At 44.8% G+C, this 12106-nt stretch overlaps 1 protein-coding gene across 3 annotated transcripts in view; it reads left to right on the top strand.

Moving 5' to 3' along the window:
- med15 (mediator complex subunit 15) overlaps positions 1-12106 on the top strand; it is a 188429-nt gene that overhangs the window by 131952 nt on the left and 44371 nt on the right. For all 3 annotated transcript variants that reach the window (XM_073055608.1, XM_073055607.1, XM_073055606.1), the window contains 2 exons: positions 154-217; positions 10826-10892. In XM_073055608.1, coding sequence (XP_072911709.1) covers positions 154-217; positions 10826-10892 — 131 coding nt within the window. The remainder of the gene's footprint in view (positions 1-153; positions 218-10825; positions 10893-12106) is intronic.

Below are 12106 nucleotides of genomic sequence, written 5' to 3'. Positions count from 1 at the left end.
GGCTTAATTTTTCATTGTAGGCAGCCCTCTTGTCCCGTGAACTCAGTGGTTTTATTGCAATGCCTTTTTGTCACAGTTATTGTTGCTGTAAATGATTGTGCCATTGTTGTGTGACTGCAAAGTTTACAACTCTAACGCTAATGTATATTACAGACAGAAAGAAGGACTTAAGTAAAATGAAGAGTCTTCTGGACATCCTCACAGACCCGAACAAAAGGTAGGAGCTCCACTGTGTTGATATGCAGAGACAATGTGTTTGACTCTACGCATTGGTTCTGTTGCTTGTTCTGGGCACTGTTCCATGTGTCCTGATTCCCTCCGTCCGCAACAGAAATCCCTCTGTCTCCATCCATCTGATCAGTTCAAAGTAAATGTTATTATCAAAGTACATATAAGTCACCATATACAATCCCCAGATTGATTGTCCTGTGGGCATCGTCAGCAAATCGATAGAATAACAAGATCAGTGAAAGATCAACCAGAGTGCAGAAGACAACAAACTATGCAAATATAAATAAGTACCAATAAATAACGAGAACATGAGATAACAAGTCCTTGAAGTGAGATAATTGGTTGTAGGAACGTTTCAATGAGAGTTAGTTATCCCTTTTTATTCAGGAGCCTGATGGTTGCGGGGTAGGAACAGTTCTTGAACCTGGTTGTGTGAGTCCTGAGGTGTTTGTACCTTCTACCTGATGGCAGGAGGGAGAAGAGAGCATGACCTGGGTGGAGGGAATCTCTGATGGTGGATGCTGATTTCCTACGACAGTGTTTCAGGTAGATGCGCTCAGTGGTTGGGAGGGTCGAATCCACTACCTCTTGTAGGTTTTTCCATTCAAAGGCATTGGTGTTCCCATGCCAGGCAGCCAGTCAATATACTGTGCACTACACACATATAGGAGTTTGTCAAAGTTTGATGTGTCATACTGAATCTCCGCAGGTTCTTTGGGAAGTAGAGGCGCTGCTGTGTTTTCTTCACAATTGCACTTAATGTGCTGGGTTCGGGATAGTGACATCCAGGAATTTAAAGTTACAAACCATCTCCACCTCTGATCTTCTGAGGGGGGCAGGCTCAGGGACCTTTGGTATCGCTCTTCTGAAGTCTATAATCAGTCCCTTGGTCTTGCTGACATAGAGTGAGAGGTTACCACTCAGCCAAATTTTCAGTCTCTCTCCTGTATGCTGATTCATCATCACCTTTGATTTGATCCACAGCAGTGATGTCATCAGCAGGCTTGAGTTGGAGCTGTGCTTAGTCGTACAGTCATAGGCCTAAAGTGAGTCGAGCAGGGGGGCCCTGTGGTGCTCCTGTGTTGATGGAATTCGTAGAGGAGATGTTGCCAATCTGAACTGACTTGGGTCTACAAGTAAGGAAATCCAGGATCCAATTGCACAAGGAGGTATTGAGGCCAAGATCTTGAAGCTTATTGATTCATTTTGAGGGGATGATGGTATTGAATGACGAGCTGCAGTCAATAAAGAGCATCCTGATGTCTGCATCTTTGCTGTCCAGATGTTCCAGGGTTGAGTGAAGAGCCACTGAGTTTGATACAATTGAGGTAAATGGAATTTAAGACAAACAGGCATGAGATCGAAAGACAGACAGACAGACAGACATACTTTATTGATCCCGAGGGAAATTGGGTTTCATTACAGTCGCACCAACCAAGAATAGTGTAGAAATATAGCAATATAAAACCATAAATAATTAAATAATAATAAGTTAATTATTCCAAGTGGAAATAAGTCCAGGACCAACCTATTGGCTCAGGGTGTCTGACAGCTCGAGGGAGGAGTTGTAAAGTTTGATGGCCACAGGTAGGAATGACTTCCTATGATGCTCAGTGTTGCATCTCGGTGGAATGAGTCTCTGGCTGAATGTACTCCTGTGCCTAACCAGTACATTATGGAGTGGATGGGAGACATTGTCCAAGATGGCTTGCAACTTGGACAGCATCCTCTTTTCAGACACCACCGTCAGAGAGTCCGGTTCCACCCCCACAACATCACTGGCCTTACGAATGAGTTTGTTGATTCTGTTGGTGTCTGCTACCCTCAGCCTGCTGCCCCAGCACACAACAGCAAACATGATAGCACTGGCCACCACAGACTCATAGGATATCCTCAGCATCATCCGGCAGATGTTAAAGGACCTCAGTCTCCTCAGGAAATAGAGACGGCTCTGACCCTTCTTGTAGACAGCCTCAGTGTTCTTTGACTAGTCCAGTTTATTGTCAATTCATATCCCCAGGTATTTGTAATCCTCCACCATGTCTACATTGACCCCTTGGATGGAAACAGGGGTCACCGGTGTCTTAGCCCTCCTCAGGTCCACCATCAGCTCCTTAGTCTTTTTCACATTAAGCTGCAGATGATTCTGCTCACACCATGTGACAAAGTTTCCCACCATAGCCCTGTACTCAGCCTCATGCCAAGCGCATTATTGGAGCCACCCTGCCCTCTATTGTTGACCTGTACTCTTCCAGGTTGAAGAAGAGAGCGGGGAATATCATAAAGGACTCCTCCCATCCTGCGCACGGACTGTTTGATCTGCTTCCGTCTGGTAGGCGCTTCAGATCCCTCCAGACTAAGACTAATAGGCATTGGAGAAGTTTTTTCCCTACTGCGGTCACTTTGCTGAACAGTTAACTGCCGGTTAACTGTCGGCTAACTATTACTTAGATTGCACTACTTGTATGTATAATCTATATTTTCATTTATATTTATCATTATTATTGTTATGAGCAGAGAGACAACATCTGCCGGAAGTAAATTCCTTGTATGTGCATAGGTACTTGGCGATTAAAATCTGATTCTGATCTCCCTTGCTGATGCATCCAACTATGGCAGAGTCATCAGAAAACTTCTGAAGATGGCAAGACTCTGTGCAGTAGTTGAAGTCTGACATGTAGATGGTGAAGAGAAAGGGTGACAGGACAGTCCCCTGTGGAGCCCCAGTGCTGCTGACCACTCTGTCTGACACACAGAATAATAGAAGAGCAGATTATTATTTAAATGGTGAAAGATTGCAGCATGTTGTTGTGCAGAGGGACTTGGGAGTGCTTGTGCATGAATCGCAAAAAGTTGGCTTGCAGGTACAACAGATTATTAAGGCAAACGTAATGTTGGCCTTCATTGCTAGAGGGATTGAATTCAAGAACAGGGTGGTCATGCTGCAACAATACAGGGTACTGGTGAGGCCACACCTGGAGTACTCCGTGCAGTTCTGGTCTCCATACTTGAGGAAGGTTATACTGGCTTTGGAGGCAGTGCAGAGGAGGTTCATCAGGTTGATTCCAGAGATGAAGGGGTTAACCTATGAGGAGAGATTGAGTTGCCTGGGACTATACTCTCTGGAATTCAGAAGAAACATACAAAGTTTTGAAAGGGATAGATAAGATAGAAGTAGGAAAGTTCTTTCCATTGGTAGGTGAGACTAGAACTAGGAAACATTACCTCAATTTTAGGACAGAGAAATTGTTTTTCCCAGAGAGTGGTGAATCTGTGGAATTCTCTGCCCAGTGAAGCAGTTGAGGCTTCTTCACTGAATATATTTAAGATACAGTTAGATAGATTTTCACACAGTAAGGGAATTAAGGGTTATGGGGAAAAGGCAGGTAGATGGAGCTGAGTTTACGGACAGATCAGCCATGATCTTATTGAATGGCGGGGCAGGCTCGATGGGCCGGATGGCCGACTCCTGCTCCTATTTCTTATGTTCTTATGCAGCCTGACCTGCTGAGTTCCTTAGAGATGCAGCTCCTTAGAGACCGTGTTAGGGAACTGGAGCTGCAGCTCGATGACCTTCGGCTTGTTAAGGAAAGTGAAGAGATGAGAGACGGGAGCTACTGGGAGGTAGTCACCCCAACACTACTTGAGACAGACAAATGGGCTGAAGAATTCGAGCAGGAGGCAGGGATTCACATTTCTGGATAATTAGGACCTCTTTTGGGACAGGTGGCAGCTGAATCCAAGTGGGACCAATATTCTTGTGGGTAGGTTTCCTTTTTTTAAGCGTGTCGCACCAGACAGTCAGCCATTCTTGCCTGGCGTGTGGTGTCAGGATTGATCTCCTTTCGGATTAACCGGGTCATGATATGAACGTTCCTAACTCGACCCTTGTATTCTTTACAAGGCCGAGCGGCTAGCTCAACGTTCAACCCGTGCTCAGGGGGAGGGGCCCGAGTCGGATTCGAGCTCGGGAGCCTTTGCTCCGGAGTCCAGCGCTGATGCCATTGCGCCACCAGCTGGTTTACTAGAGCTTTTGAGAGTGGTTTAAATTAGTGTGGCGGGAGGATGGGAACAGTATGACAGAGCTGAGGATGAGTCAGCAGGTTGACAAGTAGATGATGGGTGTAAGATGAACGTAAGGAAGGACGAGCCAGTTTTTGGGTACAAATGTATTTGTATCGCAATAGGATAAAGGGAATTACAGAGGCATGAGAGAGGAGTTTGCCCAGGTGGATTGGAGGGGGATACTGGGGGGGGGGGGGGAGGAGGTTTGAGTTGACGGCAGAGCGGAGATGGCTGAAGTTTCTGGGAATAGTTCACAAGGCACAGGATAGGTATGTCCCACAGAGGAAGTAATTATCAAATGGCAGGCGTAGGCAACCATGGCTGACAAAGGAAGACTGAATAACAACCAAGGAAAGGGCATCTAACGTAGCAAAAGTGAGTGGGAAGTTGGATGATTGGGAAGTTGGATGATTGGGAAGTGTTTAAAATCGAACAAAAGGCAACTAAAAAACTATAAGAAGGGAAAAGATTAAATACGGGGACACACTCGCCAGTGCTATAAAGCAGGATACTAAAAGTTTGTTTCAGTTATATTGAGAGTACAAGGGAGGTGAGAGTTGATATTGAACCACTGGAAAATGATGCTAGTGAGGTAGTAATGGGGGACGAAGAAGTGGCAGATGAACTTAATGGGAACACTGCATCTGTCTTTACTGTGGGAGACACTGGCAGTGTGCCAGAGGCCCGTGTGCCAGTGTCAGGGAGCAGGAGTGAGTGACATTGCTATTACAAACTGAAAGATCTTAAGGTGGATAAGTCACCCGGACCAGATGGACGACATCCCAGAGTCCTGAGAGAGGTTGTTGCTGAAGAGATAACGGATACATTGGTCATGACCTGTCAAGAATCACTTGATTCCGCATGGTTCCGGAGGACTGGGAGATTGCAAATGTCACCCCACTCTTTAAGAAGGGAGGAAGGCAAAGAAAGGAAATTACAGGCCGGTTAGCCTAACCTCAGTGGTTGGGAAAGTGTTGGAGCCTATTATAAGGATGTTTCAGGGAACTTGGAGACTAATGATAAAATAAGTCAAAGTCAGCATGGTTTCTGTAAAGGGAAATCTTGCCTGGTAGATCTGTTAGAATTCTTTGAGGAAGTAACAAGCAGGGTGGACAAAGGAGAGGCAGTGGATGTCATTTACTTGGATTTTCAGGAGGCATTTGATAAGGTGCCACACCTGAGGCTGCCTTACAAGACAGAGTTCAGAGGAGGGTCACAAGGATGATTCCAGGTATGAAGGGGTTAACATATGAGGAGTGTTTGGCAGCTTTGGGCCTGTACTCACTGGAATTTAGAAAAATGCATGAGACTCTCATTGAAATCTACCGAATGTTGAAAGGACTAGATAGGGTGGATGTGGAGAGGATGTTTCCTATGGTGGGGGTGTCTAGAAATAGAGGGCACAGCCTCAAAATTGAGGGGTGACCCTTTGAAACAGAGGTAAGGAGGGATTTTTTTTTAGCCAGAGAGTAGTGACTCTGTGCAATGTGGGTATATTTAAGGCGGAAGATGATCATTTCCTATCGGTTCGGGCGTGGCAAGAAAGCAGGTATATGAGGTAGAATGGGATCTGGGATCAGGTCTTGATGGAATGACGGAGCAGACTCGATGGGCTGAATGGCCTAATTCTGCTCCTGTGTCTTATGGTCTAAAACTTGTAGAGATGCATGAAGCTGGAAAAGGCTACAAAAACATTTCTAAAGACCTGAGTGTTTACCAGTCCACGGTAAGAGAAATTGTCTACAAATGGAGGAATCTCTGAGCTGTTGTACTCTCCATAGGATTACGCTGAGTGAGATGAAAAAGAACCCAAGGGACCTGCAGAGATTTCTGGAACTTGCAGAAGTCTCTGTTCACGTGTCCACTACAAGAGAAGCGCTGAACAGGAATAGTGTTCCTGGAAGGAAGGAACGGAGGAGACCACTGCTCTCCAAAGGACCTAGTGCTGCTCCGGGGGGTTTCAACGAGATTTGCAGGGGGAGGGGAACCAGAGAGTTAGAGCAGATGCTGAGGTGGAGGAGGATAAAGGTCATGCGAGGACTGCTTGTGTGGACAGAAATCAAAGAATTGTATGTGATAGAAATGTTCTTGGGTGTCAAACTGAAGAGACTGGGGAAGAGGCGTCTGGCTGTCAAATAGAAAAAGATAGGAGACAGCATGTGAAGGGGGGTAGACAGGAGATAGAGAAGGGGCGCGCTCAGACCGAAGGTTTGAGATGTGTCTGTTTTAACGCAATGAGTGTTGTGAACAAAGTGGATGAGCTTACAGTGTGGATCAGTACTTGGAGTTATGATGTGGTGGCCATTACAGAGACTTGGATGGCTCAGGGACAGGAATGGTTACTTTGAGTGCCGGGTTTTAGATGTTTCAGAAAGGACAGGGAGGGAGGCAAAAGAGGTGGGGGTGTGGCACTGTTGATCAGAGATAGTGTCTCGGCTGCAGAAAAGGTAGACGCCATGGTGAGATTGTCTATGGAGTCTCTGTGGGTGAAGGTTAGGAACAGGAAGGGGTCAATAACTTTACTGGGTGTTTTTTATAGGCTGCCTAATAGTAACAGGGATATCGAGGAGCAGATAGGGAAACAGATCCTGGAAAGGTGTAATAATAACAGAGTTGTCGTGGTGTGAGATATTAATTTCCCAAATATCGATTGGCATCTCCTTAGAGTGAGGGGTTTAGATGAGGTTGAGTTTGCTAGGTGTGTTCTGGAAGGTTTCTTGACACAGTATGTAGGTAAGCCTACAAGAGGAGAGGCTGTACTTGATTTGGTATTGGGAAATGAACCTGGTCAGGTGTCAGGTCTCTCAGTGGGGGAACATTTTGGAGATAGTGATCATAATTCTATCTCCTTTACCATAGCATTGGAGAGGGATAGGAACAGACAAGTTAGAAAAGTGTTTAATTGGAGTAAGGGGAATCATGAGGCTGTCAGGCAGGAAATTGGAAGCTTAAATTGGGAACAGATGTTCTCAAGGAAAAGTACGAAAGAAATGTGGCAAATGTTCAGGGAATATTTGTGTGAATTTCTGCATAGGTACGTTCCAACGAGACAGGGAAGTTATGGTAGGTTGCAGGAACTGTGGTGAACAAAGGCTGTAATAAATCTGGTCAAGAAGAAAAGAAAAGCTTACAAAAGGTTCAGAGAGCTAGATAATGTTAGAGATCTAGAAGATTATAAGGCTAACAGGAAGGAGCTTAAGAAGGAAATTAGGAGAGCCAGAAGGGGCCATGAGAAGGCCTTGGTGAGCAGTATTAAGGAAAACCCCAAGGCATTCTACAAGTACGTGAAGAGCAGGAGGATAAGACATGAAAGAATAGGACCTATAAAATGTGACAGTGGAAAAGTGTATATGGAACCGGAGGAAATAGCAGAGATACTTAATGAATACTTTACTTCAGTATTCACTATGGAAAAGGCGCTCGGTGATAGTAGTGACGACTTGCAGTAGACTGAAAAGCTTGAGCATGTAGATATTAAGAAAGAGGATGTGCTGGAGCTTTTGGAAAGCATCAAGTTTGATAAGTTGCTGGAACTGGTTGAGATGTACCCCAGGCTACTGTGGGAGGTGAGGGAGGAGATTGCTGAGCCTCTGGCGATGATCTTTGCATCATCAATAGGGACGGGAGAGGTTCCAGAGGATTGGAGGGTTGCGAATGTTGTTCCTTTATTCAAGAAAGGGAGTAGAGATAGACCAGGAAATTATAGACCAGTGAGTCTTACCTCAGTGGTTGGTAAGTTGATGGGGAAGATCCTGTGAGGCAGGATTTATCAACATTTGGCGAGGTATAACATGATTAGGAATTGTCAGCATGGCTTTGTTAAGGGCAGGTTGTGCCTTATGAGCCTGATTGAATTTTTTGAGGATGTGACTAAACTCAATGATGAAGGAAGAGCAGTAGATGTAGTGTATATGGATTTCAGCAAGGCATTTGATAAGGTACCCCATGCAAGGCTTATTGAGAAAGTAAGGAGGCATGGGATCCAAGGGGTCATTGCTTTGTGGATCCAGAACTGGCTTGCCCACAGAAGGCAAAGAGTGATTGTAGACGGGTCATATTCTGCATGGAAGTCAGTGACCAGTGGTGTGCCTCTGGGATCCGTTCTCTTCATGTTTTTTATAAATGACCCAGATGAGGAACTGGAGGGATGGGTTAGTAAGTCTGCTGATGACACAAAGGTTGGGGGTGTTGTGGATAGTGTGGAGGGCTGTCAGAGGTTACAGCGGGACATTGATAGGATACAAAACTGGGCTGAGAAGTGGCAGATGGAGTTCAACCCAGATAAGTGTGAGGTTCATTTTGGTAGGTCAAATATGATGGCGGAATATAGTATTAATGGTAAGACTCTTGGCAGTGTGGAGGATCAGAGGGATCTTGGGGTCCGAGTCCATAGGACATTCAAAGCAGCTGTGCAGGTTGACTCAATGTTTAAGAAAGCATACAGTATATTGGCCTTCATCAATTGTGGGATTGAGTTTAGGAGCCGAGAGATAATGATACAGCTATATAGGACCCTGGTCAGACCCCACTTGGAGTACTGTGCTCAGTTCTGGTCGCCTCACTACAGGAAGGATGTGGAAGCCATAGAAAGGGTGGAGAGGAGATTTACAAAGATGTTGCCTGGATTGGGGAGCATGCCTTATGAGAATAGGTTGAGTGAACTCGGCCTTTTCTCCTTGGAGCGACAGAGGATGAGAGGTGACCTGATAGAGGTGTATAAGATGATGAGAGGCATTGATCATGTGGATAGTCACATGCGTTTTCCCAGGGCTGAAATGGTTGCCACAAGAGGGCACAGGTTTAAGGTGCTTGGGAGAAGGTACAGAGGAGATGTCAGGGTAAGTTTTTTTACTCGGAGAGTGGTGAGTACGTGGAATTGGCTGCCGGCAAAGGTGGTGGAGGCGGATATGATAGGGTCTATTAAGAGACTTTTGGATAGGTACATGGAGCTTAGTAAAATAGAGGGCTATAGGTAAGCCTAGTAATTTCTAGGGTAGGGACATGTTCGGCACAACCTTGTGGGCCAAAGGGCCTGTATTGTGCTGTAGGTTTTCTATGTTTAAAAAAAAACATTGTTGCACATCTCAAGTTTGGAAAGGACCACCTGGGTGTTCCACAATGCTTCTGGGACGATGTTCTGTGGACAGATGAGACAGAAGATGAACTTTTTTCAGAAATGTGGATTGCTATATTTAGAGGAAAAAGGCCACTGCACACCAACATCAAACCTTGCCCCAGCTGTGAAGGGTGGTGGAAAGAGCATCGTGGTTTGGTGCCTCAGGGCCTGGATAGCTTGTATTCATTGAATTCAAAATTGTATCAAGGTACTTTTCAGGGGAATGGCAGGGTAGCAGTCTGTTGCTTGAAGCTTAATAGAAGTTGGATAATACAACAAGACAATGATCTGAAAGAGAAGGGTAAATCAAGAATAGAATGGGTTAAGAAGAAGAACATTCATGTTTTGGAATGGCCAAATCAAAGTCCTGACTTTAATCCTGTAGAAATGCTGTGGAAGGACCTGAAGCAAGCAGTTCATGCAAGGAAACCCACCAACATCCCAGAGCTGAGGCAGTTTTGTAAGGAGGAATGGCCTAAAATTTCACCAAGCCAATGTGCAGGACTGATCAACAGTTAACGAAAATGCTTGGTTGAAGTTATTGCTGTACAAGGGGGTCACAACAGTTACAGAAAGTAAAGGTTCATGTAGTTTTTCCAACAAATGCATGTAATATTGGATCATTTTTCTCAACAAATAAACAAGTATAATGCTTTTTGTGCTATTTATTTAATTGGTTCTCTTTATGTTGTTTTAGGACGTGTGAAGATCTGATCAAATTTTAGTCATATTTGTGCAGAAATAGAGAAATTCTTCAGGTTTCACAAACTTTCTAGCACCACGGTACTTACAAAAACTTACAAATATACAGAGGCTTTCTCCACGTCTTTAACTTTGTCTTTAACTTTCCAATATAACTACTCACCAACCGTCAACTCCAACCTCCACACCTCTCCTGAGGGATTAAATCTGCCTCTGCCTGGCCTAGAAGGATCAGGAAGTTCTGCTGTTGGTTGGTGGGGGGAGGCATAATCGCGTGACATGACCAGACCATGATAATTAATTCCAGTCCAGAATTGGAATATTTTAAACAGGGACTCTAACATCCTACGGTTTTATTCCACAATAAATGCCTCAGTTAAACTCGTAGATCAGTATCCACATGGTCAGATGAAATAAAAGAATAAAGCTGGTGGTGTAGCCTGTTAGAGGTGGTTTCTCTATTATAATTTATTGCATTGTACTGCTGCTGCAAAGACAGCCAATTTAATGACGTGTCACACATGCAGAAGGCTGGAGGAGCTCAACAGGCCAGCCAGCCATCTCATGGAAAGGAGTACAGTCGGCGTTTTGGGCTCGGATTTCAGCATCTGTGGATTTTCTCTTGTTTGTGATCACAACATATCTAGGTGACATTAAACCTGATTCTGATACTGAGGAATCCAACGTTCCATATTCACTTTATTTTAACAGGTGCTCTTTGGCAACTCTTCAAAAGTGTGAAATTGCTTTGGAAAAATTGAAGAATGACATGGCAGTGGTGAGTTCTAATTCATTTCCAGGCTGCTGACCTTTGAGAAATGAGAGGAAGTTTGGGGCATTGGACCCAGCACCAGAGAAGGCTTGGTAATCTATCAACACACACAAAATGCTGGTGGAACGCAGCAGGTGGGGCTGCATCTATAGGGAGAAGCACTGTCGACGTTTCGGGCCAAGATGTCAATAGTGCTTCTCCCTATAGATGCTGCCTGACCTGCTGCGTTCCACCAGCATTTTGTGTGTGTTGCTTAAATTTCCAGCATCTGCAGATTTCCTCATGTTTGCCTCGGTAATCTATCTCTAGTTTTGGATGGTGACTTGGAAGAAACCTGCAGGTAGCAATGTTCCCTTGCTCTGTTAGGTGAAATAATCAGACCTTTTAAATGTGTTCTCCCTGAATGCTAATTTACTATGGAATCTAAACCAAGTACCAGTCTAGTCACCGGGAGCTAGCAGCAGACCATCCATGGTGAATACCCTCACCCAACATTCATACACAGAGGAAGAGGAGTTGGGTGGCCGTAATTCCACATTTTACCAAGTGCCGAGCTCTGGCTGGACACTTCCCTTCTTGTCTCCGAATATCCCAGTTGTAAATAACTCCTATACTCCTCTTAAGGTTCATCTCAACCTGCTCACTAGCTACTGGGAATCCATGTGTTGATGTGTTTATTTTTAACAACTGGTTAAATGAGAGGCAGAATTATTATAAATTTATCAACGTTTAAGAGATAAATCGATTAGTTAAAATAAATATCAAAGAAATTGAAACTTCAGCCTACCATCGACTGGATGTTGCGACCTAGCTGTCTACGCAAGGCAGGGCACCACAATACGGAGAGCAAGTTGTTGTCAGTGCAGCCGGCTCCCTCTCTCCTCGCAGCTGGTGAATCTAAAGGAACAGCAGAGACCGATGCAGTTTGGTGCCAGCAGCATCACAGGAGATGCCGGTCAGTGCTGGACTCCAGTTCCATATTTTTCCTCAGGCGTTAGTCCTGGAGCCTTCCCCATGAGTGGGTATAGCCACAAGGCAGTGGAGTTTTGAGATTGGTGTTTTCTTCTCCTAGGTAAACTGCCAACCAATGATGATGGGTTCTATCTGCCCAAAAGGTGGGTTTTAAGATGCCAATAACCTGCCTTTGCCCCATCTGTCAATAGAAACAATTCCGATGGGATTATTAGTTAAACCACACGTGAAGGCCAGGATCTGGACTT

The sequence above is a fragment of the Hemitrygon akajei genome, chromosome 9 (assembly GCF_048418815.1).
Source record: "Hemitrygon akajei chromosome 9, sHemAka1.3, whole genome shotgun sequence".
Classification (NCBI taxonomy): domain Eukaryota; kingdom Metazoa; phylum Chordata; class Chondrichthyes; order Myliobatiformes; family Dasyatidae; genus Hemitrygon; species Hemitrygon akajei.
The sequence above is the reverse complement of the archived record's forward strand: the minus strand, read 5'-3'. Positions and strand labels throughout refer to the sequence as shown.